A 27,790-nucleotide genomic window follows, 5' to 3' on the forward strand; every position below is an offset into this window, starting at 1 on the left:
AGCAAGATGAGAAAAATGAGAAAAGATCCTCTTTATGAAAATTATGTCAGAATTGCAGAACATTTCAGGTGTTTGTAAAATGTTTATTAATTCTACTCTAATGGGTTGAATAACCTTGGTTCCCATACTTTTATCACACTATCTTGTGTTTATTTTTATTTATAACATTTTACAATTCTTATACCTTTTTTTAATAATAAAAGGAACCATAATAGGAAAGCATCCAAGGGTAAAATATGTTCAAATTCTTAATTGCATGGGAGTCCTGGTTCAGGATAGCTAGGCGAAATTATGCAATTATAGAATAATGAAAGCCATGTAGCAAGACTGAAAAATTTCACTTAATACTCTTTTAAACTATATTTCTCTGTACTAGGGAAAAACAAGTTTACTTATTTATCTTACAAAAGCACATCTTAGGAATAAATCTTTCTTAATCTAAACATCTTGGTTTTATACTACCTGGCTTGATAATGCATCATTTTAGATAGAATGGGGCTTGTGAGATGGGAGGTAGGATAGGACTTTTCCCAGAAATGATGGTATGTTTCCTTTGCTGGCACCAAGGTTCTTAAAGGCATAATTATTTTCTTTACTGAGTGGAGCACAAGCAGGAACTCATATGAAATATTTCCATCTTGTGCAGTTTCAAGGCCATGGCCGATCCTGGGAACAGAGGAGGGATCTACCGCCCCTGGAGTCTCACCTGCTCCCTGCTCATTGTGGGAATGTGCTGTGTGTCTCCTTTCTTCTGTCACAGCCAGACAGATCTGCTGGCTTTTAACCAAGCTGATCCTCAGTGCTGGGAATCTTCTTCAGTACTCCTCCTAGAAATGTGGAAGCCTCGAATTTCCAACACTGTTTCAGGTTTCTGGGATTTTATGATCTACCTGAAGTCATCTGAGAACTTGCAGCATGGGGCACTGTTTTGGGATCTGGCCCAACTCTTCTGGGACATCTATGTGGACTGTGTCCTCTCCAGAAACCATGGCTTAGGAAGGAGGCAATTGGCTGGAGAGGAAGAGAAGATCTCAGCAGTGCATCCACAGCACACAGGGAGAAAAAAAGGTGGTCAACCCCAGGTCCCATGTCTTTTGAAACGATCAATCAAGTATGAATGTGCTGAATTGTGAGGAAGAGGGAAATGGCTTTAGGGGAATCCATTGCCACACATAGCCTCCTCGGGGGTGAGCCCAAAGAGCACGCAAGTGATAGGAAGATAGATAGCACTTCCTTTTGTAATTTGCAGTAGCTGTTTTTATCAACATATTGTCTTCATCTTCATACTTCAACAGCAGCAAAGAAGAATCAGAAAGAAAAGTAGGAAAAGACATGATCCCTAAAATACAATATCAAGGTATAAAGGGATGCCCCCAAATTAGCATTATTTTTTTCAGTTAGGCTGAACATTGGTAGTCATAACCTGTGTTCATTTGCTATGGAATTGGGAAGATTTGAATATAAGCCTGGGGAAGGCTCACAGCACACAAGCTCTTGCCCCTTTTAAATAGAAAAACAAAAACAGAAACAAAAACTAATTGCTTTCATGTAAATGGGAAGGACTCCTTGAGATGTACTTACTTAGTTGATGGATAAATGGTAGAAAAATCAGCTGGCTTGCAAATTCACTCTTCCTTGTTGTTTTGAACAAATTGCAAATAAGTAATTAACTTCCAGCAAGCTGAGTAATTAATTTTTAGAAATCTGGAACTTCCTACAAATTTAGAGATTTTTCACTGAAGTAAATATGGTATTCAAATGCAGTCTTCTCCAGGGGCACTAGAAAAAATATCCTCTATAGAATTAGAAGGAGGGTGAATAAATCACTGTAAGCTGAGAATAACAGCCTTATTCATACTGTTTTTGTTCCTTTTTTGGTGTTGTTTCAACCAATGTGCTTCTAAAGCTTGCAGCAATGGCTGTTTGGGTGGTAGTAACTATTTATGCACTAGTGGAAAACTGAAGCATAAATAATTTTTGCAATTGTACATTTGATTGTGAGAACTGCTATATGTTCCTGTAAAAAATCTATTAAAATAGCAATTAACAGTAATAGTTATAGATCAATCTTTCCCCAAGATACTGTAGAACCTTTAAATATCTAGTTTGTTTTAACCTCAGTAACAAAAAATATTATTAGCTGATCCATAAAGCCAGATAGATAATCCACCACAATTATTTATAGATAAATTTATTATTTTGGCAAGTGTTATTGTCACTTAAACCAATTTCCTTTTTTAGAGGAAATATTCTTTTAGCAGCTTAGCTACTAAAGCAGAAATACAAAATGACTATCTTTAAATGTTGGTTACCAATATTTTAAAAATATTTTGAACAGAGACTTCCCAGGCATCAGCAACAGTAAAGACTGTATATTTTCTTCATCTGTACTGTAGGCTCTTTTTTCCATTCTTACTCTACTTAACAGTGGTATTCAAATTACTACCACTATTTCTTGTTTTTGTATTTTGCACTCACTTTGAATTACTTTAAGTATCTATAGAATAAATGAAAATAATATTTGTGTTCAACTTAACAGGAAAATAATTATCTATAATTATATAATATAATTAATTAAATTAATTATATTATATAATTTGTATATTAAAATTACTATATATATAATCTCAAAAACAGCTTTCAGTTTGCTTGCTTGCAACAGGCTACTATAATAGTCTGAGACTACATGTAATTTTCTGAGCATACTTCAACATGGCATTTCTTTTTTTTGTTTTGTTTTGTTTTGGTTTTGGTTTTTGCGGTACACGGGCCTCTCACTGTTGTGGCCTCTCCCCTTGTGGAGCACAGGCTCCGGACGCGCAGGCTCAGTGGCCATGGCTCACGGGCTTAGCCGCTCCACGGCATGTGGGATCTTCCTGGATGGGGGCACGAACCCGTGTCCCCTGCATCGGCAGGTGGACTCTCAACCATTGTGCCACCAGAGAAGCCCAACATGGCATTTCTATCTTTTTTTTTTTTTTGAAGGTAAATTTGTCTTCAGCTTTGGAAGTCACTTCCTTCATCTTGCTACAGAGTTGCTATTGACCCAGCTGGTCTGCAAACTTTACTAGGAGTTGCTTTGCAAATATTAGGGGTAAACATTTCACCTTATTGAAGTTATTTTAATGATTGACATAAACAATTGTTGCAGACCAGGAAATAAGACTTTCCATTCCTATTGTATAATCAGTCAAAGAGGGTCTTGGGTCAAGAAGACACCCTGTCTGAAAGTTAGTTTCAGGAACATGGAGATTTCATCTCAAGAGGCTTGATTAAATCTCCAGTGGCTCAACTGGGCTCTGGATGTACCTGCACAGATTCTTCACTAATTTTTTTTTTTTGTCCCCGGGGAATTAATATGCTACTAGGTTGGGATGGGGGTGAGGGTGAAGAGGTGTTTGTCTCCACAGTTCTCAGGGAAATCACATCATCAGAGCAGAAGGGAAAAACTAAAGTAAGTGTCTACATAATACCCGGAAAGGTTCTTGCTATTTTGATATCTTCAAGTTAAATAGTTTAAATTCACTTGAGAAATGTTGCAATGAATCATGCCTTATTAAAAACACAAAACTCCTATATAACTTTGTATGTTAATATATTTGTTAATATTGCATCAGCAAATATGAAAACAAGAGATATCAAATAGCTACATAACCTTGGGCAAGTTAATTGACTTATTTAGCTCTTAGTTTCTTCATCTGAAAACGAGGGATATCAAAGAATTAGAAGGCCCTTAAAGTCTCTTCACATTCTGTGTTCTGAAGTTCTGTGATTTTATAAACAATAAATGTATGAAAAGTATGGATTTAACTACAGAAAGACTCTGGAAGAGCTTTACTCCAAGGACAGCTTACTGAGCTGAGTGATGACCTAGACATTGTGGTGGTTTATAACTTTAATAAGCAGAAACAGAGGCGATCCAGAAATGAGAATTCCAAAAATTCTGAGGGCCAAAGATATCATCGTTTGAGAAGACACAAAAGAGCATTGTTATTTTGTCTAGAAAGATACAAGCTAACAGCTGAATGCCAAAATAGTCAGAAGGCTGAAGAGGGTATACCCAGGCTTCACCACTAAATTATGATGGATTCTGTGAAGGCAGAGAGAGAGAGAGAGAGAGAGAGAGAGAGAGAGAGAGAGAGAAATTGATTTAGGAAAAGTGTAGGCTGATAATATCTCCCAAATAGAAAATAACAGAGTTGAGGTGAACACAAGGGTTAGTAAAGGCTTCAATACAAATGAAAGGATTTTGAAGTATATCTTTGTTTGTGTCAAAAATGATCTCTTCCTTCAACAAATCTTGCTCTGCCCCTGAGAGGAACAGAAAAACTTGCCTGCCTGAGCCTGGCAGTTTGGATGGTCTAGAAAAATTGTGAGTCTTTGCTTTCCTCTGTGATGTGAAAGTTAAAATTTAGATTTATAATTTGATGATGTCTGTAGTCAGTGTCTAACTAGCTGGCAAATGTTCATAATGCTTATTTTTTAAACATTAGGCAGAAGAGAAAACAATGCTTCAGAAATATGTTAGATTCACAAATGCTTGATTTTCTACTTTACTCACTCTGAGAAATTTTGTAAGCAACATATTCAGAAATTACCAATCTAGAAATCTATTCTAAAGAATCATTCAGAGCTGTAGCCAATTCTGCAGTATAAGGCTCTTCACTACAATATTATTTATAGCAACAGAAAATTGGAAATAATCTAAATGTCCCATAATAGGGTAATGGTAAACTAAATTATGGTATAAAGTATGTATGTGTAAAACTATGGTTCTCTCTGGAAGATTATATTATAGGTGGTTTAAACATTTTTCTTTATATTTTTATATTAAAATTATATGATGACAATTTTTTACTTTTTTAGTCAGAAAAATATTTTTTAATACATATTAATCAAATAATTCATATTATATAATTAAACTTCATAGGACACAAAGTTTTGCATAAATAAAAATTTCAAATACACCTCTGCAATAAATTTATACAGAATATTAATAGCTGAGTGGCAGAAACAGCAAACATTCTTTTAAAAACCAAGTCATTGATAATTAGCCTGAAAATAATTTGGTGACCTAATGACTAGTTGCTTTTCTCTACTTTCAGGTGTATATCCTCAGCCACCAAGAATCCCTTCCTTAAAGAAGAAAGAGTTGATTGAAGACTTGATAAACAGGCATGCACATAGGAGTGGGTCTAAGTTCATTGGAAAAGTGACCAGTAGCCTGGAAATAAAGAGAAAATAAATCGAACCTCAGAGCTAATGCACATATTGGAATATAAATATATATATATTTTTTCTTGACTACTGATCATTTATTTACTTGGAATGGTGGGAGCATCCAGAGACAACTCTTAAGCCACATTCTCTCACAGTACTTAGTTTCATCCTCTTAGGACGCTAGCATGTTCCTTCAAATGGCAACATTACTGCCAGATCATCCCACTGTCTGAAACAGTTAAAATAGCTTCCAAAGATGAGTAGGGGATCGTGCTACTCAGATTCTTTGTATTCATCTGGATCATTGTTTTGGGATGCTTGACATTGTTAATGAACTAGAGTGCCACACATTTAACTTGAATACACTGCATGACTTTGAAATATTAACCACTGGATTGCTTATGCACAGGCATATAAGAGACTATATTTATTAATTACCAGTTATTGGTGGTAATTACCTGAATTTTGTTTGAAAGAATATTTTTGAATATTTTGAACTGAGTGAAGCAAAAAACAAAACACATAACTGGTGAATAAAGCATTCTTCTAATAGAAACAAAATTAATAAAAGCTCTCGACCCCAAGTAATGTTATTAGAGTCTTTTTATTTCAATATTTAATGTTACCATTAATGATAATCCAAACTCTAATAAAATAGCAGTAGGTATAAATTTTTTCTCAGCATATTTTCTATTGGATTAAATATTAAGATTATAACTGGTTACAATTTACAATGCAAAGAAAACTAAAAATCAAATGAAGAGCATTATGAGAAAAGATCCCATAAAAATATTTGCTCTCAAAATGACCAGGCTTGAATGAGGTTCATAGGAAAGAAGTCCAATTAACAAATATATTTGAGTTCCAGACACAATGCTATTTTTATCTCTAATTATGCTCATCTCTCCAATCATTCTATTATAACTGATGGTTGACAACCAGTTTGAATTTCAGATATGTTAGCATTTCACTTGCTTTTCCCAGGTCCAAAGGAAGCCTCAGTGTTTTCACTGAAGGTTTATGGCCCTCCTTAAGTGAAAAATCTTATCCAAAGGGTTATTATTAGAAGACACAGCTGCATCTGAAGATTAGCCAAATCTCAACAATAGGGGAAGGAAGTCTGGGGAAGGAACAGGGGAGGGGGTCCAGCCTCAGCTTTAACTTGATTAGAAGAATAAGCACATTAAAAGCTCCCACTCTTTGACTACCATTTCTACAGAGGCTCATGGTTTTGCTTCTGTGCTACTTTCTCTAATGTCTTGCATCATATTCTTAAAAACCATTATGTAAACTCATTACCTCTTATAAATCGCTGAAGAGATGCCTGCCCCTTGCTCCTCCCACACCTTGGTACTACACAAGGGGCTGCCAATTTTTTCTGATGCTTTGTGGGCCATCCAGTCTCTGGAGTAACTAATCAGTTCTGTCTTTGTAGAATTAAAGCAGCTGTAGATAATATGTAAATACATGAGCACGGTGATGTTCCAATTTTAAAACTTTGCTCACAGACACTGAAATTTGACTCCATGTCATGTCCAACTGTTACAAAATATTACTCCTCATCTGATTTTTTCAATTATTATTTTTTAAATGTAATAATTTCACAGCCTGCACAAAACTGGCAGCGGGCAGATTTGGCCTGTGGGCTGTAGTTTGCTGACCAGTGCTCTGGGGCATACTTACCAAACTTGTAAGGAACAAGCTGGAATGAAGTAAGAAGGAGAGTGAATATGTTGAACAACAAAACCAAAATAAAAAATTCATGATAGGCTGAAAAGCAAATTCAAAAAGATTAGGATGAGATTGAACAGGGGTAACCTAGTCTTAATCCTACCCAGTTGGACATTATTTCACTCTGGAAACATTACTAGAAGTTATGGATCATATAAATCATAGCCCAGAGCCTCTCTGAATGTAATAGGGACTGCACATCAAGAAAACAGGTGAGGGCTTCCCTGGTGGCGCAGTGGTTGAGAGTCCTCCTGCCGATGCAGGGGACATGGGTTCGTGTCCCGGTCCAGGAAGATCCCACATGCTGCAGAGTGGCTGGGCCCGTGAGCCATGGCTGCTGCGCGTCCGGAGCCTGTGCTCTGCAACAGGAGGGGCCACAGAGGTGAGAGGCCCGCATACCGCAAAAAACAAACAAACAAACAAAAAAACAAAGCAAAAAACAGGTGAAACAATGGAACCATAACAATATTTATTTAGAGAAAGTGCAAGCAGTGGTTAGAGTACAGGCTTAGGAGCTGGGTTCCAATCTCATCTTTGTCAAGTAGTGACCAAACGACTTTGGACAAGTTACTGACCCTCTTTGTGTCTCAGTTGTCTCATAAAAAGAGATATCTTCTTACCAGGTTTGTTGTGAAGTTTAAATTAGTATTAATACATACATGGCGCTTAGAAGCTAAGTGCTCTCACAGTCAAAAAATGTTGGCTACTACTTTGGACATTATTAAGTTAAGCATCTATACCCTAATCATACATACAGAGGATGGAGGCACACAAGTACTTTGGCCAAATTCAATAAATGTGGGGTTTTAGTGAGAAACATTCATGTTTTTAAAATAAATTTATTTTGAGATAATTGCTCATTCATATACGTTGTAAGAGATAATACAGAGACATCCTGTATACCCTTCATCCAGTTTCCCTCCATAGTAACATCTTGCATAACTATAGTACAATAACACAACCAGAAGATTGACATTGGTACAATCCACAGAGTTCATTCAGATCTCACCATATCTGCATGCACTCAAGTGTGTGTCCGGTATGCACATATGTGTGTGTGTGTGTGTGTGTGTGTGTTTAGTTCTTTGCCAAGCCTATTCTCCAGCAGGAGCATCTAGATAGAAAATTAGGTCATCAATTCGGTAATTCAGATATTGAAGAAGATCGTTGCATGAATTCTGTAGATCACACACTTGAATATTACTACCAATGTTTTCAAAGAAGGGGCCTCTATTGGAAATGCAGCACATCTGGATTTGACTCGGCTCCTTCCCATTTTCCTCTATCACTCCTCACTCCCAAGGCTTTACTCTGAAGAACTAAGACACATGAGTAGAGACATTAAAAAATAAAAGTTTCTTCATGCTTCATGCCAGACTATTGAGAAAGAGGTAGAAGGTTTAGTTCTTTTAGTACAGATTTTGAAAACATGTTGCGTCATCACCACAAGGGGCCTTTGAGCCTGGACTCTTTTTCACTTCAAGTTGGGCAAAGTGATCTGATCAACAAGGGCAGAGAAGGCCCTGCATACTCGCTCAGCTCCACAATACAGGTCCATATTTACGGAAGATTGCAGGTCTGAAAACAACAAAGAGGAAAGTCCTTCAGAGAAAGCACCTGTAGGTTCTCAAGCTGATCTTAATAAAGCTCTAGCACAGAGAAGAAATAAAATCCATCTCCCTGCAGGTCCTGATGGCAATGCCCTTTCTCTAATCTAGTTTGCAAATGAGATGGGTATCATTTACCGTGATCAATTACTAATTCAACCAAGTTGTGGGTTCTTAAAGAGCATTTTCCCATAACTTCAAGCACGAATCTGAGTAGCCAGAAAGCCCAGTCTAGAGCAGTGGTTTTCAGACTCTGGTGTATGTTAAAATCATCTGGACAGTGTTAAAATAGATTGCTAGGTCCCACCCTCAGAGTTCTGATTCAGTGTACATGATGGTTAATTTTATGTGTCAATTTGATTAGACTGTGGTGTCCAGATATTTGATCAAACATTATTCTTGGTGTGTCTGTGAAGGTGTTTCTGGATAAGGTTAACATTTGAATTGGTAGACAGAGTAAAAGCAGATTGCCCTCCCTAATATGGATGGACCTTGTCCAATCAACTGAAGGCTTGAATAGAACAAAAAGTCTGAGTAAGAGAATTCCTTCTGCCTTACTGTATTCCAGGCGAGACATCAGTTTTCTTCTTCCTTTGGACTCAAAAGGAAATATCAGCTCTTTCTAAGGCTCGAGCCTGCCTGCTTTTGCATTGGAACTACACATTGGCTCTTCTGGGTCTCCAGCTTGCTGACTACTGATCTTTAGACTTGCTAGCCTCCATAATTGTGTGGGCCAATTCCTTAAAATGAATCTCATTCTATATCTATATATACATCCTGTTTGTTCGGTTGCTCTGGGGAACTCTGACTACCACAGTACATCAGGGATGGGGCCCAAGAAATTGTGCTTCTAATAAGTTCCCAGGTGATATGGATGCTGCTGGTCTAGAGAAGATGCTTTGAGACCTCTGCTCTATAGTTACTGATTAATGGTTTGAGTGGTCCTCTATGACCTATTGTAATAGGAATTGTGTTGTAGAAAGCGCTACAATTCAGCAGTTATTAACCAAAAGTTGGATATGCATAATTTTTAAGCTAAAAGTTTCATTTCTAAGAATTGATCCTACAAAGATATTTATACCTGAGAACTAAGATATATGCTATAACAATACTCACCAAAACATTCTTATTATAATAAAAAATTGGGAGCAACTTAATTATACACCAATAAATAAATTATGGTATATTTATACCCTGGGATATTATGCAGAACTTAAAAAATGACACTGCCCAATGTCTAAGATATTTTGTCAAGTGGAAAAAGCAAAACAAGTACAACCTAACTTATGATGAGAAAGTAAAAACACATATATGCAAAGAAAAAAGTCTGAAGGAAAAACTCACTAAACTGCCAACATTTTTTACCTCTGAGAAACAGGTGGCAGGGAGTGAAGGATATGATGATGAATTCATTTTTGAAAAACATGCACTTAGGCATTTTAATTTTACAATGAGCATGCTGCATAATATTGTTTGTATAATTTAAAAAATAAGATCACAGGAAATAAAAACATGTAAAGGCTTAGTTTGTTATACACTTTAGTTACATAATTTATTATGGCTCCATCTGTGCTGTTTTCTGTTGAACATAAGAGGAGAGGGTTCATGTTTTTTTTTACTGTCTATTCTCTAACACTGCCCCAGAACTACAAGGACCCTGAATAAACAATATTTTATTGCCTGAATAAAAACTTTGTCCAGAGGCAAACTTATTTTAGGATATTCTATTCCTCAGCCCACAGTTATAAAAACTTTAAATACAATAAAGAAATAGAGAGGCAATAATTCATTTCATACATTGGTTCTTTTTTTCTTGTTTGGTTGTTTTATTTTTAAGCTCTAGTCCCTTGAAATGTTAAAACTAGCCAAAGATATGCACCTAACACCAAGCATGTTGCTTGGCATAAACTTGGAATTCCATACATATAGGGACTGAATTAATATAGTATATAGTCAGAGGCCTAGTGAGATGTTAGATAGACAAACCTGTGAAATCAGCAGTCCAGAGGAAATCACAATGGGAGAATAATTCACTTGAGTGTAGTTAACAATCTATCTGGTCTCTGAATGAATTTGGGATGTGAGAGAAGGCTATCAGAATGATGGGTATAGAGGTTTAAAAGTATTAGATTATCTACTCTAGGATTACTCTTCTGGCAATTGAAATACTGAGCCCATGTCTTCCTTACAATAATAATTAATGAAGCAAACCAATATGTATTGAATATCTACTCTGGACTAAGACCTTGAGCTCCAGATTGTACATGTTGACTGCCACTCTGATATTTCCATCTGGCTGTCTCCAAGCAATTCACACTTAATGTGTTCAAAACAGAATTCTTGATTTGCTGACCTCCCTCCATCTCAGCTTTCCCAGCTTTCCTTATAGCAATAAGTGTATGACAATCTACCAAGTCCAAGCCGCCACCACCTGCCCCTCTCCAAGCCACTTTCTACACAATTACAAAGTGTTTTAAAAACATAAATTTACCCCTTTCAAAATGAATGCCCAGCATCAAGCACAGCTCTTGGCACATAATTAAATCTTGATGACTATTTGTTGAATGAATGAGTGAATGAAGGATGAACCAACTAGACATTTTTTTCTACCTTCATGGAGCTTAATGCTGGAACTCTTGTGTATCTTTTCCCATCCAGAAAAATTACTTGTACTTTTATATATATATATGTGTGTGTGTGTGTGTGTGTGTGTGTGTGTGTATGTACATATATATATCAGAGAGAGAAATATTCACTAGGCGTTCAGTATATATCCTTAGGATTCCCAGGCAGCATTTGAGAAGTCTACCTTCTAAATATGTGAGATAAAGATCCAGTGTTGAACTTCTCTTACCTGTGGTTGCTAAAGCACTGCTCTTTATTTTTCTACAACCTGCTAAAGTCCAAACTTTATCTTCTGATTATTTAAAATAATAGTTTAGATGATGGTTGCAGGTGGGGAATAAAGGAACAGGAATAATTCTTCCACATCCCCACTCTCAACCATGCCCTCCTAATCCCATCATCTCTCCCTCACCTTCCCTTCTCATCCTTGAAACCTACTGTGGTAAACGGATGGCAAAGAGGGATGGAAGAGAAGCTGGGGAAAGAATTTCAGAGATGTAAGTAGGAAATTTCACTCAGAAAGGGAAAGAAAATAATTTAATGAGAAAGTAAGACTAGAGCATTAAGGGTTTTTTTTTGTCACCACAGAAGCAAGTAATGTTAGATGCTCTTTCAAATCTAATTCCTTTACTGCAAATTTGAACAAAATGTTTGCTACTGATTTTCAGTCCAACATGTGGAATTTAAAGAGGTTTGGGGAACCCCTTCTACACACTTTCTCTTTTCCATTAAGCTCTCAGGGTCTCCTGAAATCCTATTATCCTAGATCTTGATATTGAAAGACTCTATTCAGTTAATGTCAACAACTGCCCCCAAACTGACCATCATGCTTGCCATTTTCATCTTATTAAGTCTTATGTAATATAAAGTTCACCTTAATTTCCAAAATGTGTTGACTCCTTAGCAAAGCTCCAATTCAAAAAACTAGTCAGCTACTAGGATAATCACACACTGGGTGAATATGTTGACAGTCTGAGCAAATATTAGTATATTACAAACAATAGATCTTTCTAATTTTTCCAACAATTCTCAAATTAAAAAATAAAAAACAGGGGCAGTAAAATGATTAGAAACTTCCTGTTGTTATCTGATGCATCTGTAACAGAGATAGAAATAAAACAAAAATGACCAATACCTTAATTTAGTTTGTTTGCCCCTCCACATCTTCATATGTGTGGTTATCACATTTCTGTCTCTGATTACATTTGCTGTGGTTTTGATAAGCATGCATAAATTATGGGGTGTATTTTTATAATCCATATTGCCAGTGGCTAAGTAGAGTTTACAAACACAATCATATTCAATACCTGATTGAATAAGGATACAAACTTAGTAAGAAATATTTGAGTGAAGAATGGCAGTGTTTAATAAATGTAGATATTAGCCATGAAGATTAACATAGATCCTATGCTTAAAAGCCTCAAAGAAATAAAACTGATATAAAAGAAATGACTATAAATTTAAATCTTGTCAATTAGTACTCACTGAATTATCACAAAGTATACAATGCAGTAGAATAACAAAAAGGGAAAGATGTACTTCCTTGCTAATATCATAAGCACTTTTGTATAATAATGCATACTACCTACAGAAACATCTCAATGGTCCTATTTAAATTGTAAATGGAAGCAGAGGTAAATTTTTTGAGAATATATTTTTTACATTATCTACAAGATTGGATAATGCTAACAGCATCTTTATACCTTATTGCATTATCTGAATTTAAAAATAAACTTTGCCTTTTCATGATTTCCCTTTAAATGATATAATGATGGGTGTATATATAGATACAGATACATTTATATGTATAGTTACTTAAAATATGCATGGATCTTTTAGGTGTCAAACTGCATGCAGTGCTGGGATATTGTCTCCCAAATATGTGTAGTAGACCTAGTCTATTAGGAATCTGAAATGTACAATATAGCCTACTACATTTGTGAGGGCTGACCCAATACAATATTTTAAAAGTCAACAGCTTTCATAAACTCAATTGGAGAAACAAAAAATAAATAAATAAAAATGAGATGAATATGTGAAATCCTAAAATAGTTTCTAAAATAAAAGTCAAAATTTTATGTGAAATTTTCCTATAAAGGTCAAGTGGATATTGACTTTGCTTTGAATACTCATCATGACCCCACTGATGTTTAGATGGAAATAAGTGGGTGGAATATTGTGTTGGCCTAAGAATCAGGCACAGGGAGTTCTCATCCAGTCTTTGTCTCAGGCAGCCTGAGCATGCTGCTGGTATCTTTGTGATCTTGTTTTCTCTAATACAGGATTATAATTCCAACTCTCTTCACAGTAGATATTTTTAGAATCACCAAGTAATTACTTCATTGACTTGGCTCTACCAAGTTCAATATATAACTGACATTATCATGTTCCCATTTTATAGCTCACCAACTATTATGGGCTGAATTGTGTCTCCCTCCCCAAATTCATATACTGAAGTCCCACTCCCAGTATCTCCAAATGTGACTATATTTGGAGATAGAGTCTTTAAAGAGTTAATTAAATTAAATGGAGTTTACGTGGCTGGATCCTAAACCAATATGAGTAGTGTCTTTATAAGAAGAGGAAATTTGGATAGGGGCATGCACAGAGGGAAAATGGTATGAAAACACAAGGAGAAGACAGCCATCTACAGCCCAAGGAGAGAGGCCTCAGAAGACACCAACACTGCTGACACCTTGATCTCAGACTTCCAGCCTCCAGGAGCATGAGAAAAAATTTTTTTTTAATTGTTTAAACCACCCGATCTGTGATACTTCATTATGGAAGTCCTAGCAAACTAATACACCAACTCAGAAATATTTTGGGAAGGCCTTCTTTGATGCAGAAACGCATGAGGATGTTATCCTTGTTTTATCACCAGTCTCTATATGATCACTCCAACATAAAAGATCTTACACTTTCTTAAAAAGAAATGGATACAAATATAGATATATTAAGATGACAAAATACTCTATAAATAAGACAGTCACTGTAAAACAGAATAGCTATAATAAAGAAGTATTAATAAAAAAAGCCTTTAGATTTAACAATGAGACATAGCTTATGAAGGTGATGATGATGATGGTATTACTAATAATACAGAGACCTTAATCAATTATCTAGGAAGAGAGCATCATTCTTACTCCCATTTTGAAATGGTAACATCAGGCTGCCCAGTTATATATGTTTTAGTACTAATGATAATAACAATTGCAATAACAAAAAAAATAGGTATTTATTGAATTATTGGTATGTGCCAGGTGCTATACTAAAACTTCATATGGTTTATCAGTTTTAATTCTCACAATAACCCCATCAATTAGGCAACACTAGAAATCAAGTTCAGAGAGATTACCAATGTCCAAAAGACTCACAACTGTTACTCACTAGATGAATCGTAGCTGTAGGGCTAATACAGGGCTATAGAATCAAGTGTTTTAAAAGGCAGCCTGACTCCCTGGTCATCACTATCTCTAGTGATTGTGAAAAATCTTACCTGAAGGCATTTCTAGAGTGAAGGCATCCGTGAGTTTTGACAACAATTCTTGCAGTTCCTCTTCCTCCAGCTCATCCCTTCCCTCCTGGATGTTAACTGCCCCTTTCCTTTCCACAGGTGCCAGGGCAGGACGGTTCATTTCAGCAGGGGCAATGTGGGAGGTGTCCTGCAGCAGTCCTTCCTGGGAACTGGGTAGGGACCTAAAGATTTCTTTTGACGTCTTTTGTGCTTGGCTTCGTGCCCTGGTGCTTTGCGTTGACCTTGGCTGCAAAGTGGCCTCTGGTGATTCTGAGTTTGGTGGAACATGTTCTGCATGTGCTGGACCTTGGTAACTTCCATCAATTACAGTGGACTTAGGAAGTGTTTCCTCTTCTGAACCATCCTCAGTGGCAACCTTGATCTGGGAAGACTCTCCTCCCCTCTGAAAACTTTCTTCACCATTTCCATGGTCACGCTTGGCAGCCATATTTTGCCAGGAAGATGAAGGATGAAGGGGCTGCAACACTGCCTGGGTAAAGAAAACTTTACTTATGTAGAAATGAACATTTATTTTACTTTTTCATTAGGCATTAAATTTTAATATTCCAATAGGACATTTTAATGCAAGATTTTCTCTTTTGTCTCTAAATACATTGCTATTAATTTTATTTTATGGTGTTAATTCAATGTCAACCTAAAGGTAGAACAGCTCAGATTCTAAAACATCACAGAGAAAAATCACAAGGAATTTGGGAAAATGCTAGGTTCTGAAAGCTCAGGTTCTAAAAATATCATAAGGAATATCTGGAAATGTCAGGATATCTTGGATTGATAGATAAAAAGTATTACAATAAAACATTCATAATGATTCACTTAGGTAGGTATGTTGTGAGGGGTTTCATAATAAGCCATAGGAATAAAATCTGGGGGGTGCTCTCTCTACAAAGCACAGCCCTCAAAGTGTGGTCCACAGACTCCTGGAGGTCCCCGAGACCCTTTCAGGGGTCCATGAGGTCAAAATTATTTTCACAATAACACTTAAAGGTTATTTGCCTCTTCATTGTGTTGACATTTGCACTGATGGTGCAAAATCAAGAGTAAGTAAAGCTAAAGTTGTTGGTGCTTACCGCACATCAAGGCAGCATCACCAAGCAGTGCTAGTAGTGATGGTATTCTTACCATTGTGCACTTGCAGTTAAAAAAATAGGCAGCTCCTCTTAAGAATATCCTTGATGCAGATGAATGGATAAAGAAGATGTGGTACATATACACAATGGAATATTACTCAGCCATCAAAAAGAATAAAATAATGCCATTTGCAGCAACACGGATGGACCTAGGGATGATTGTGCTAAGTGAAATCAGAGAAAGACAGATGGCATATGACATCATTTATATGTGGAATCTAAAAAAAAATGATACAAATGAACTTATTTATAAAACAGAAACAGACTCACAGACATAGAAAACAATCTTATGGTTACCAAAGGGGAAGGGAGGGGAGGGATAAATTAGGAGATACACACAACTGTAAATAAAATAGAGAAACAGCGAGGGCCTACTGTATAGCACAGGGAACTATATTCAATATCTCGTAATAACCTATATGGAAAAGAATCTGAAAAAGAATATATGTATTTATGTATAACTGAATCACTTTGCTGTACACCTGAAACTAACACAACATTGTAAATCAATTATACTTCAATAAAAAAGAAAAAAAAGACTATTCTTGAAGGTGTAGCAAAAATTCTTATTTTTCTTAGTAACACGTCTTCTTAATATTATATGTGATGAAATGGGAAGTATGCATAAAACACTTCTTATGTTTACTGAAATATAAAAGTTGCCTCTTGTGCAAAAGAATTAGATGGGTATTTGGCAAACATTTTTTCAAAAATGAATGAAGTGAGACTGTGACAGTAAGGAAAACAATGATATGTGTTGCCAATTTTACAGTTGAGCTTTTAAGCAAAAATTAGAATTTTGGAAAACTTGCATTCACTACCATAAGCTTGCTTGCTTTCCAATTCTTAAAGACTTTTCTGATGAGATTCATGGTAGTATTAATGAATATGATTTTTTAATGATTTTTTAAAATCTTGTATAATGAAATGAGTGAGCATTAGGAAGTTCAGCATAGCTTGGTTAACTTCCAAATGACCAATGTATGATGGTATAAAATCATGCCTGGATAAAAGATTCATTCAAAAAGCACAACAGGGGCTTCCCTGGTGGCGCAGTGATTGAGAGTCCGCCTGCCGATGCAGGGGACACGGGTTCGTGCCCCGGTCCGGGAGGATCCCACATGCCGCGGAGCAGCTGGGCCCGTGAGCCATGGACGCTGAGCCTGCGCGTCCGGAGCCTGTGCTCCGCAACGGGAGAGGCCGCAACAGTGAGAGGCCCGCGTACAGCAAAAACAAACAAACAAACAAAAAGCACAACAGAATAGTGCATTTTAATGAAACAGGGTGTGAACGAGATATGGTTTCAGATTCAATATTGCAACCATCCTTTAAAAAACAATCATTTATCATGTTTTGGTGTAGTATCAAAAAAGAAGATCTCCAATTATCTGAAAAGACTATTAAAATACTCCTCTCTTTTCAACTGCAAATCTGTGTGAGGCCATATTTTTTCATATTCTTCAGCCAGAACATCTTGCAACAGATCAAATGCTGAAGCAGTTAGGAAAAATGCAGCTGTCTTTTCTGAAGCCAGCCATTAAAGAGATTTGTAAAAAATGTAAAACAATGCCAGTCTTCTAATTAAATATATATAATTACTATTTAAAATTTTTCCATATATAATGGGTTTATTATTTTCATTTTCAAATTAGTTAATAAATTTATTTTAAAACCACTTATCAGTTTTAATTTTGATTAGGGTAACCAGCAATAGATATAACCCACAGAAGCTCCTTGGGATCCTCAAAAAATTGTAAGTCTCTAAAAGGGATGCTAAGACGGGCTTCCTTGGTGGCGCAGTGGTAGAGAGTCCGCCTGCCGATGCAGGGAACGTGGGTTCGTGCCCCGGTCTGGGAAGATCCCACATGCTGCGGAGCAGCTGGGCCCGTGAGCCATGGCCGCTGAGCCTGCGCGTCTGGAGCCTGTGCTCCGCAATGGGAGAGGCCACAACAGTGAGAGGCCCGCGTACCGCAAAAAAAATAAATAAACAAATAAAAGGGATGCTGAGACTAAAGGTTTAAGAATCAACGCTATAAAGAACCTCTTTGCCCCAGGTCTATTGTTTCTAAATGGTACCGATGCTGTTCTCCCCCAATGGCACTTCCTTCGCAAAAGTGGAAGATATCGGCTGGCTGATGAAAAGGGGAGTTGGTCAGGGTATGGAGAGAAGAGGGAAAGGGAAGAGGCTGATCAGAGTGAGGTGCAAAGCCTCAGGCTGCAGCCGACCCTCAGCCAGAAGATTCTAGGTCAGACTTCCAGTTGGCCCAGATAGTCGGTGTCTCCCACATTCTATACCTGTAGATTCTGTCCCATTAGCTGTAGCTTTGTCCACAGACTGTCCTGGTTGGTTGTGAGTTCGTGAATCTTTGTTTCAAATCTGCAACTTTTTTCTTCCTGGCGGGCATATATGGCTTGCAACTTGTCTTTGTATTGGTTTAACTGTTTTCTAAGGAGCCTGCAAAGAGGACAGGTCTGAGTGGGTTGGAAGGGCAAGAGGTCAGCACAGCAAGACATGCAAGAGCCCTAGCGAGATGTACTCTGGGTCCTCTCTGGGAGAAGATGCCGGAGTAACCTGCACCTCGACTATTACCTAACATTGATCAATCCTGCTTTAAACTGTTTGTTCACCATGTACAGCTGTCCTTCGTGTCTATTATATACACAATTCCCCCAAGAATTTCATTGGTTTTAGAGGTGTTTTCAAAAACTCATCATGCATGTTATGGATTACTTTTGACAGCACACCTTCAGCAGCTCCTTAAATGTGAATATTGACTTTATTCATTATCCTTTTGTCCAGAAACACTCCATTTAGAATGATAGCATACATGTCATGGCTAAATACCTAACACCCAACCAGGGAGGGAACAATGATGCACTTTGTGAATTGTGGGTCTTGGCTTCTCTTCCTAAGTCTAGTTGTTCATTGGTTTCAGAATGAACCAAGTAGTCAGTGTAATTCTTTTAAAACATAAGGCAGGGGACTTCCCTGGAGGTCCAGTGGTTAAGACTTCACCTTCCAATGCAGGGGATACGGGTTCGATCCCTGGTCAGGGAGCTAAGATCCCACATGCCTCGCGGCCAAAACACCAAAACATAAAACAAGCAATATTGTAACAAATTCAATAAAGACTTTAAAAATGGTCCACCTCCAAAAAATATCTTTAAAAATTTAAAGAAAAGAACAACAAAGAAAACCCATAAATCAGATCATGTTACTCCTCTGCTCAAAGCCCTCCAATGTTCCCCTCCTTATTCAGAATAAACCAAAGTCCCCATAGAGGCAGCCAAAGCTGAACAAGACGGCCAAGACCCTCCGCTTCCCTCCCTGACCTCATCTCTGCTTTCTGTTACTCACTGTCTGTCCTTCAGCCACACAGAGCTTCTGGCAACTCTTTGAACACACTGGGCATGTTCTCCCCTCAGAGTTGGCTCTTTTGGCCCCCAGTGCCTCCTTCCCCCAGGTTCTTGCTCAGCTCATCCCCTCATTTTTAAGTCTTTGGTCACCATCATACTCTCAGTGAGGCTCTCCCTCACTGCTCTACTTGAAACTGCAAACCAGAACTCCCAGCCTCACCTCCATCACCCCCCATCTCCTCCCCTGGTCCTTCCCATCTCCTTGTCTCCATGGATTTTTGCCATGTCTAATTGCTACAGAACATGATGCGATCTTAGATTTTGATTTAGTCTCGAGCCTTCAGACTTCTGCACAGCCACTTTATATGACATGCTACCTGTTTTACTTGTTATTTTACTTATATCTTACTTACTCTATTACTAATTGTTTATTGTCTCTTTATTCTGGCAATTTTTTTTCTGTTTTGCTTCTTGCCATATCCCTAGGCCCGGGCCTAAAATAGTTCCTGTTACAGTGTATGTATACAGTGAAAATTGGCTTTCTAAAGTACAGTCTTATTCTTTGACCAGTGCTGTTGTCATATTTGTGGAAGTTGTAGAAATGGGCTCCCTGGTAGGAAATGCAACAACATTTCTCAGTGTTACAGCCTTTGAAATTCTTAATTGCCACAGATCTTGGAGAGGTCTTGGAATTTAGCTGAGGCTCCTATCCAAAGCAGGCATCTCTAAAAGATGGCCCTCAAACTTCCAGGCAGTCACACAGGTGAAAGAGGAGTCTGATTCTAAAATCCTTGATTGTAATTGGAGTTTCAAGTACTTCTTTATGATGGACTTTTCAGAAAGGATTCAGCCCAGGGATTTTATACAGCAGACAACAAAGAAACAGCTTGTTATGACCAGTAGTGACATCAGTTTATCTTTCTCCCATGCTGTCTATCACCCACACCCCCTTCCTCCTTTCTGGCCCATCCACCATGCTTGAACATCTAGAAGACATGCGTTCCCATCCTTCCACAATCCAGGTGAAAGTAGGGAAAGCCCTATCAGAAGTGCAGCTCTTTTCTACTCTGTTTTTTGTTTGTTTGTTTGTTTGTTTGTTTGTTTGTTTAGTTTCTGCTTTATAACAAAGTGCATCAGTCATACATATACATCTGTTCCCACATCCCTTCCCTAATGCATCTCCCTCCCTCCCACCCTCCCCATCCCACCCCTCCAGGCGGTCACAAAGCACCGAGCTGATCTCCCAGTGCTCTGCGGCTGCTTCCCACTATCTATCTACCTTACATTTGGTAGTGTACATATGTCCATGCCTCTCTTTCGCTATGTCACAGCTTACCCTTCCCCCTCCCCATATCCACAAGTCCATTCTCAAGTAGGTCTGTGTCTTTATTCCCGTTTTACCCCTAGGTTCTTCATGACATTTTTTTTTTTAATTCCGTATATATGTGTTAGCATACGGTATTTGTCTTTCTCTTTCTGACTTACTTCACTCTGTATGACAGACTCTAGGTCTATCCATCTCATTACAAATAGCTCAGTTTCGTTTCTTTTTATGGCTGAGTAATATTCCATTGTATATATGTACCACATCTTCTTTATCCATTCATCCGATGATGGACACTTAGGTTGTTTCCAGCTCCGGGCTATTGTGAATAGAGCTGCGATGAACATTTTGGTACATGTCTCTTTTTGAATTATGGTTTTCTCAGGGTATATGCCTAGTAGTGGGATTGCTGGGTCATATGGTAGTTCTATTTTTAGTTTTTTAAGGAACCTCCATACTGTTCTCCATAGTGGCTGTACCAATTCACATTCCCACCAGCAGTGCAAGAGTGTTCCCTTTTCTCCACACCCTCTCCAGCATTTATTGTTTCTAGATTTCTTGATGATGGCCATTCTGACTGGTGTGAGATGATATCTCATTGTAGTTTTGATTTGCATTTCTCTAATGATTAATGATGTTGAGCATTCTTTCATGTGTTTGTTGGCAGTCTGTATATCTTCTTTGGAGAAATGCCTATTTAAGTCTTCTGCCCATTTTTGGATTGGGTTGTTTGTTTTTTTGCTATTGAGCTGCATGAGCTGCTTATAAATTTTGGAGATTAATCCTTTGTCAGTTGCTTCATTTGCAAATATTTTCTCCCATTCTGAGGGTTGTCTTTTGGTCTTGTTTATGGTTTCCTTTGCTGTGCAAAAGCTTTGAAGTTTCATTAGGTCCCATTTGTTTATCTTTCTTTTTATTTCCATTTCTCTAGGAGGTGGGTCCAAAAGGATCTTGCTGTGATTTATGTCATAGAGTGTTCTACCTATGTTTTCCTCTAAGAGTTTGATAGTTTCTGGCCTTACATTGAAGTCTTTAATCCATTTTGAGCTTATTTTTGTGTATGGTGTTAGGGAATGATCTAATCTCAAACTTTTACATGTCCCTGTCCAGTTTTCCCAGCACCACTTATGGAAGAGGCTGACCTTTCTCCACTGTACATTCCTGCCTCCTTTATCAAAGATAAGTTGGCCATATGTGCGTGGGTTTATCTCTGGGCTTTCTATCCTGATCCACTGATCTATCTTTCTGTTTTTATGCCAGTACCACACTGTCTTGATTACTGTAGCTTTGTAGTATAGTCTGAAGTCAGGGAGCCTGATTCCTCCAGCTCCGTTTTTCGTTCTCAAGATTGCTTTGGCTATACGGGGTCTTTTGTTTTTCCAAACAAATTTTGAAATTTTTTGTTCTAGTTCTGTGAAAAATGCCAGTGGTAGTTTGATAGGGATTGCATTGAATCTGTAGATTGCTTTGGGTAGTAGAGTCATTTTCACAATATTGATTCTTCCAATCCAGGAGCATGGTATCTCTCTCCATCTATTTGTATCATCTTTAATTTCTTTCATCAGTGTCTTATAATTTTCTGCATACAGGTCTTTTGTCTCCTTAGGTAGGTTTATTCCTAGATATTTTATTCTTTTTGTTGCAATGGTAAATGGGAGTGTTTTCTTGATTTCATTTTCAGATTTTTCATCATTAGTGTACAGGAATGCCAGAGATTTCTGTACATTAATTTTGTATCCTGCTACTTTACCAAATTCATTGATTAGCTCTAGTAGTTTTTCGGTAGCATCTTTAGGATTCTCTATGTATAGTATCATGTCATCTGCAAACAGTGACAGCTTTACTTCTTCTTTTCCAATTTGGATTCCCTTTATTTCCTTTTCTTCTCTGATTGCTGTGGCTAAAACTTCCAAAACTATGTTGAATAAGAGTGGTGAGAGTGGGCAGCCTTGTCTTGTTCCTGATCTTAGTGGAAATGGTTTCAGTTGTTCACCATTGAGGACAATGTTGGCTGTGGGTTTGTCATATATGGCCTTTATGATGTTGAGGAAAGTTCCCTCTATGCCTACTTTCTGCAGGGTTTTTATCATAAATGGGTGTTGAATTTTGTCAAAAGCTTTCTCTGCATCTATTGAGATGATCATATGGTTTTTCTCCTTCAACTTGTTAATATGGTGTATCACATTGATTGATTTGCGTATATTGAAGAATCCTTGCATTCCTGGAATAAACCCCACTTGATCATGGTGTATGATCCTTTTAATGTGCTGTTGGATTCTGTTTGCTAGTATTTTGTTGAGGATTTTTGCATCTATGTTCATCAGTGATATTGGCCTGTAGTTTTCTTTCTTTGTGACATCCTTGCCTGGTTTTGGTATCAAGGTGATGGTGGCCTCGTAGAATGAGTTTGGGAGTGTTCCTTCCTCTGATATTGTTTGGAAGAGTTTGAGAAGGATGGGTGTTAGCTCTTCTCTAAATGTTTGATAGAATTCGCCTGTGAAGCCATCTGGTCCTGGGCTTTTGTTTGATGGAAGATTTTTAATCACAGTTTCAATTTCAGTGCTTGTGATAGGTCTATTCATATTTTCTATTTCTTCCTGAGTCAGTCTTGGCAGGTTGTGCATTTCTAAGAATTTGTCCATCTCTTCCAGGTTGTCCATTTTATGGGCATAGAGTTGCTTATAGTAATCTCTCATGATCTTTTGTATTTCTGCAGTGTCAGTTGTTACTTCTCCTTTTTCATTTCTAATTCTATTGACTTGAGTCTTCTCCCTTCTTTTCTTGATGAGTCTGGCTAATGGTTTATCAATTTTGTTTATCTTCTCAAAGAACCAGCTTTTAGTTTTATTGATCTTTGCTATCGTTTCCTTCATTTCTTTTTCATTTATTTCCGATCTGATTTTTATGATTTATTTCCTTCTGCTAACTTTGGGATGTTTTTGTTCTTCTTTCTCTAATTGCTTTAGGTGCAAGGTTAGGTTGTTTATTCGAGATGTTTCCTGTTTCTTAAGGTGGGATTGTATTGCTATAAACCTCCCTCTTAAAACTGCTTTTGCTGCATCCCATAGGTTTTGGGTCGTCGTGTCTCCATTGTCATTTGTTTCTAGGTATTTTTTAATTTCCTCTTTGATTTCTTCAGTGATCACTTCGTTATTAAGTAGTGTATTGTTTAGCCTCCATGTGTTTCTATTTTTTACAGCTCTTTTCCTGTAATTGATATCTAGTCTCATAGCATCGTGGTCAGAAAAGATACTTGATACAATTTCAATTTTCTTAAATTTACCAAGGCTTGATTTGTGACCCAAGATATGATCTATCCTGGAGAATGTTCCATGAGCACTTGAGAAAAATGTGTATTCTGTTGTTTTTGGATGGAATGTCCTATAAATATCAACTAAGTCCATCTCGTTTAATGTATCATTTAAAGCTTGTGTTTCCTTATTTATTTTCATTTTGGAAGATCTGTCCATTGGTGAAAGTGGGGTGTTAAAGTCCCCTACTATGATTGTGTTACTGTCGATTTCTCCTTTTATGGCTGTTAGTATTTGCCTTATGTATTGAGGTGCTCCTATGTTTGGTGCATAAATATTTACAATTGTTATATCTTCTTCTTGGATCATTCCCTTGATCATTATGTAGTGTCCTTCTTTGTCTCTTCTAGTAGTCTTTATTTTAAAGTCTATTTTGTCTGATATGAGAATTGCTACTCCAGCTTTCTTTTGGTTTCCATTTGCATGGAATATCTTTTTCCATCCCCTTACTTTCAGTCTGTATGTGTCTCTAGGTCTGAAGTGGGTCTCTTGTAGACAGCATATATATGGGTCTTGTTTTTGTATCCATTCAGCCAATCTGTGTCTTTTGGTGGGAGCATTTAGTCCATTTACATTTAAGGTAATTATCGATATGTATGTTCCTATTCCCATTTTCATAATTGTTTTGGGTTCGTTATTGTAGGTCTTTACCTTCGTTGTGTTTCTTGCCTAGAGAAGTTCCTTTAGCATTTGTTGTAAAGCTGGTTTGGTGGTGCTGAACTCTCTCAGCTTTTGCTTGTCTGTAAACGTTTTAATTTCTCCATCAAATCTGAATGAGATCCTTGCTGGGTAGAGTAATCTTGGTTGCAGGTTTTTCTCCTTCATCACTTTAATTATGTCCTGCCACTCCCTTCTGGCTTGTAGAGTTTCTGCTGAGAGATCAGCTGTTATCCTGATGGGGATTCCCTTGTGTGTTATTTGTTGTTTTTGCCTTGCTGCTTTTAATATGATTTCTTTGTGTTTAATTTTTGACAGTTTGATTAATATGTGTCTTGGCGTATTTCTCCTTGGATTTATTCTGTATGGGACTCTCTGTGCCTCCTGGACTTGATTAACTATTTCCTTTCCCATATTAGGGAAGTTTTCAACTATAATCTCTTCAAATATTTTCTCAGTCCCTTTCTTTTTCTCTTCTTCTTCTGGAACCCCTAGAATTCGAATGTTGGTGCGTTTAATGTTGTCCCAGAGGTCTCTGAGACTGTCCTCTGTTCTTTTCATTCTTTTTTCTTTATTTTGCTCTGCAGCAGTTATTTCCACTATTTTATCTTCCACCTCACTTATCCGTTCTTCTGCCTCAGTTATTCTGCTATTGATCCCATCTAGAGTATTTTTTATTTCATGTATTGTGTTTTTAATCGATGCTTGATTCATCTTTAGTTCTTCTAGATCCTTGTTAACTGTTTCTTGCATTTTGTCTATTCTATTTCCAAGATTTTGGATCTGGGAAATAGAATCTTGGATCATCTTTACCATCATTATTCTGAATTCTTTTTCAGGTAGACTGCCTATTACCTCTTCATTTGTTAGGTCTGGTGGGTTTTTATCTTGCTCCTTCTCCTGCTGTGTGTTTTTCTGTCTTCTCATTTTGCTTATGTTACTGTGTTTGGGGTCTCCTTTTTGCAGGCTGCAGGTTTGTAGTTCCAGTTGTTTTTGGTGTCTGTCCCCAGTGGCTATGGTTGGTTTAGTGGGTTGTGTAGGCTTCCTGGTGGAGGGGACTAGTGCCTGTGTTCTGGTGGATGAGGCTGGATCTTGTCTTTCTGGGGGTCAGGTCCACGTCTGGTGGTGTGTTTTGGGGTGTCTGCGGACTTTTTATGATTTTAGGCCGCCTCTCTGCTAATGGGTGGCGTTGTTTTCCTGTCTTGCTAGTTGTTTGGCATAGGGTGTCCAGCACTGTAGCTTGCTGGTCGTTGAGTGAAGCTGGGTGCTGGTGTTGAGATGGAGATCTCTGGAAGATTTTCGCCGTTTGATATTATGTGGAGCTGGGAGGTCTCTTGTGGACCAGTGTCCTGAAGTTGGCTCTCCCACCTCAGAGGCACAGCACTGACACCTGGCTCCTCAATTTGGGATGATTTGTTGTCTATTCATGTATTCCACAGATGCAGGGTACATCAAGTTGATTGTGGAGCTTTAATCCGCTGCTTCTGAGGCTGCTGGGAGAGGTTTCCCTTTCTCTTCTTTGTTCTCACAGCTCCTGGGTCTCAGCTTTGGATTTGGCCCCGCCTCTGCGTGTAGGTCGCAGGAGGGCGTCTGTTCTTCGCTCAGACAAGACAGGGTTAAAGGAGCAGCCGCTTCGCGGACTCTTGCTCACTCAGGCCGGGCGGGAGGGAGGGGCACGGAGTGCGGGGCGAGCCTGCAGCGGCAGAAGTCGGCGTGACGTTGCACCAGCCCGAGGCGCGCCGTGCGTTCTCCCAGGGAAGCCGCCCCTGGATCCCGGGACCCCGGCAGTGGTGGGCTGCACAGGCTCCCGGAAGGGCGGTGTGGACAGTGACCTGCGCTCGCACACAGGCTTCTTGGCGGCGGCAGCAGCAGCCCCTGTGTCCCACGCCCGTCACTGGGCTCCGCGCTTTCAGTCGTGACTCGCGCCCGTCTGTGGAGCCCCTTTAAGCAGCGCTCTTAATCCCCTCTCCTCGCGCACCAGGAGACCAAGAGGGAAGAAAAAGTCTCTTGCCTCTTCGGCAGCTCCAGAGTTTTCCTGGACTCCCTGCCGGCTAGCTGTGGCACATTAGCCCCCTTCAGGCTGAGTTCTCGCCGCCAGCCCCAGTCCTCTCCCTGCGCTCTGACCGTAGCCCGAGCCTCAGCTTCCAGCGCCGCCCGCCCTGGTGGGCGAGCAGACAAGCCTCTCGGGCTGGTGAGTGCCGCTCGGCACCGATCCTCTGTGCGGGAATCTCTCTGCTTTGCCCTACCCAGGTATGTGGGGAGTTTCTTGCCTTTTGGGAGGTCTGGGGTCTTCTGCCAGCATTCAGTAGGTGTTCTGTAGGAGTTGTTCCACGTGTAGCTGTATTTCTGGTGTATCCGTGGGGAGGAAGATGATCTCCGCGTCTTACTCTTCCGCCATCTTACCCGGAAGTGTTTGTTTGTTTTAATGGAGAAATCCTCGGAGAGTCTCCAGTGAACATGATTTACCCAATGCCAATATTTCCAGCAACTGGGAGCCCCATACTTTCAAGGTAAATATCCACTGTTAACAAAAAAGCTTAGATTATTTGAGAAATAATTCCTTTCAAATGATCTGAAATCTGTCTTTCCAAACTTTTATATCTTTGTATGCAGTTCTGCTTCCTGGAGCTAAGGAGCTTGAATCTCCCATGTACCAGGTCTTCAAATACAACACAAAGGCAAGTTAATTCACCAGGCGAGTTAATCACGCACAGAGCAGTGGAACATTACTTTTCTTGATCAGTACCTAGCATAGAGTAATAAATAGATAACTAATAATTGAATGATACTCTTTCTTGTAATGTAGTCTGAGACTGCATTGTTTTTTAAATCATCAGTGACAAATTGTGGGCTGTTACTGAACTTACAGTTGACTGTATATCTCAGGTCTTTCCATGCTATTTGTTGTGAACCTGGGCTTATAATTGTAGGATTTGCATTTAATCTTTTAAAATTTGGTCTTTATTAATTGTCCCACTATTCTAGACTGTGATATCGTAGTGATTCAAGACTGTCATTTAGCTTATTATCTATGCCTTTTGGTATCATGTCACACACATGCTCTCTATTATTTTATCCAAATCATTGATAAAAATAATGGGGCAGACAGGAACAAGGATAAAGCCTTCACATAGATTTTACTCACTAATCAGGCTCACACTGGTATTCTTTGTGTTGATAAATACCTTACTAGGAGACCAATGGTGTATATAGTGGGTATGAATTATACAAAAGGGAATCATCTAGTTTAAAATAATTGTTTGAGGTAATTATTTTAAGAATTAAGTTTTAAAGAA

The 27,790-nt window shown here is 38.3% G+C and overlaps 2 protein-coding genes across 2 annotated transcripts in view; one reads left to right on the top strand and one right to left on the bottom strand.

Moving 5' to 3' along the window:
• Nucleotides 1-656: 656 nt before the first annotated feature.
• FAM237A (family with sequence similarity 237 member A) lies at nt 657-5,245 on the top strand (the record flags this gene model as incomplete). The annotated part of the gene is made up of 2 exons (XM_081242366.1): nt 657-1,068; nt 5,106-5,245. The coding sequence occupies 2 exons, from the start codon at nt 657-659 to the stop codon at nt 5,243-5,245; spliced, it is 552 nt and encodes a 183-aa protein (XP_081098492.1).
• Nucleotides 5,246-8,425: 3,180 nt separating this feature from the next.
• DYTN (dystrotelin) overlaps nt 8,426-27,790 on the bottom strand; it is a gene marked incomplete at both ends in the record, with an annotated part of 63,084 nt that continues 43,719 nt past the window's right edge. The window contains 3 exons of the mRNA XM_081241759.1: nt 8,426-8,529; nt 14,680-15,187; nt 18,141-18,300. Of these exons, the coding sequence (XP_081097885.1) occupies nt 8,426-8,529; nt 14,680-15,187; nt 18,141-18,300 (772 nt within the window). The remainder of the gene's footprint in view (nt 8,530-14,679; nt 15,188-18,140; nt 18,301-27,790) is intronic.

This window comes from Mesoplodon bidens, assembly GCF_964165515.1.
Source record: "Mesoplodon bidens genome assembly, chromosome: 8".
Taxonomy (NCBI): Eukaryota; Metazoa; Chordata; class Mammalia; order Artiodactyla; family Ziphiidae; genus Mesoplodon; species Mesoplodon bidens.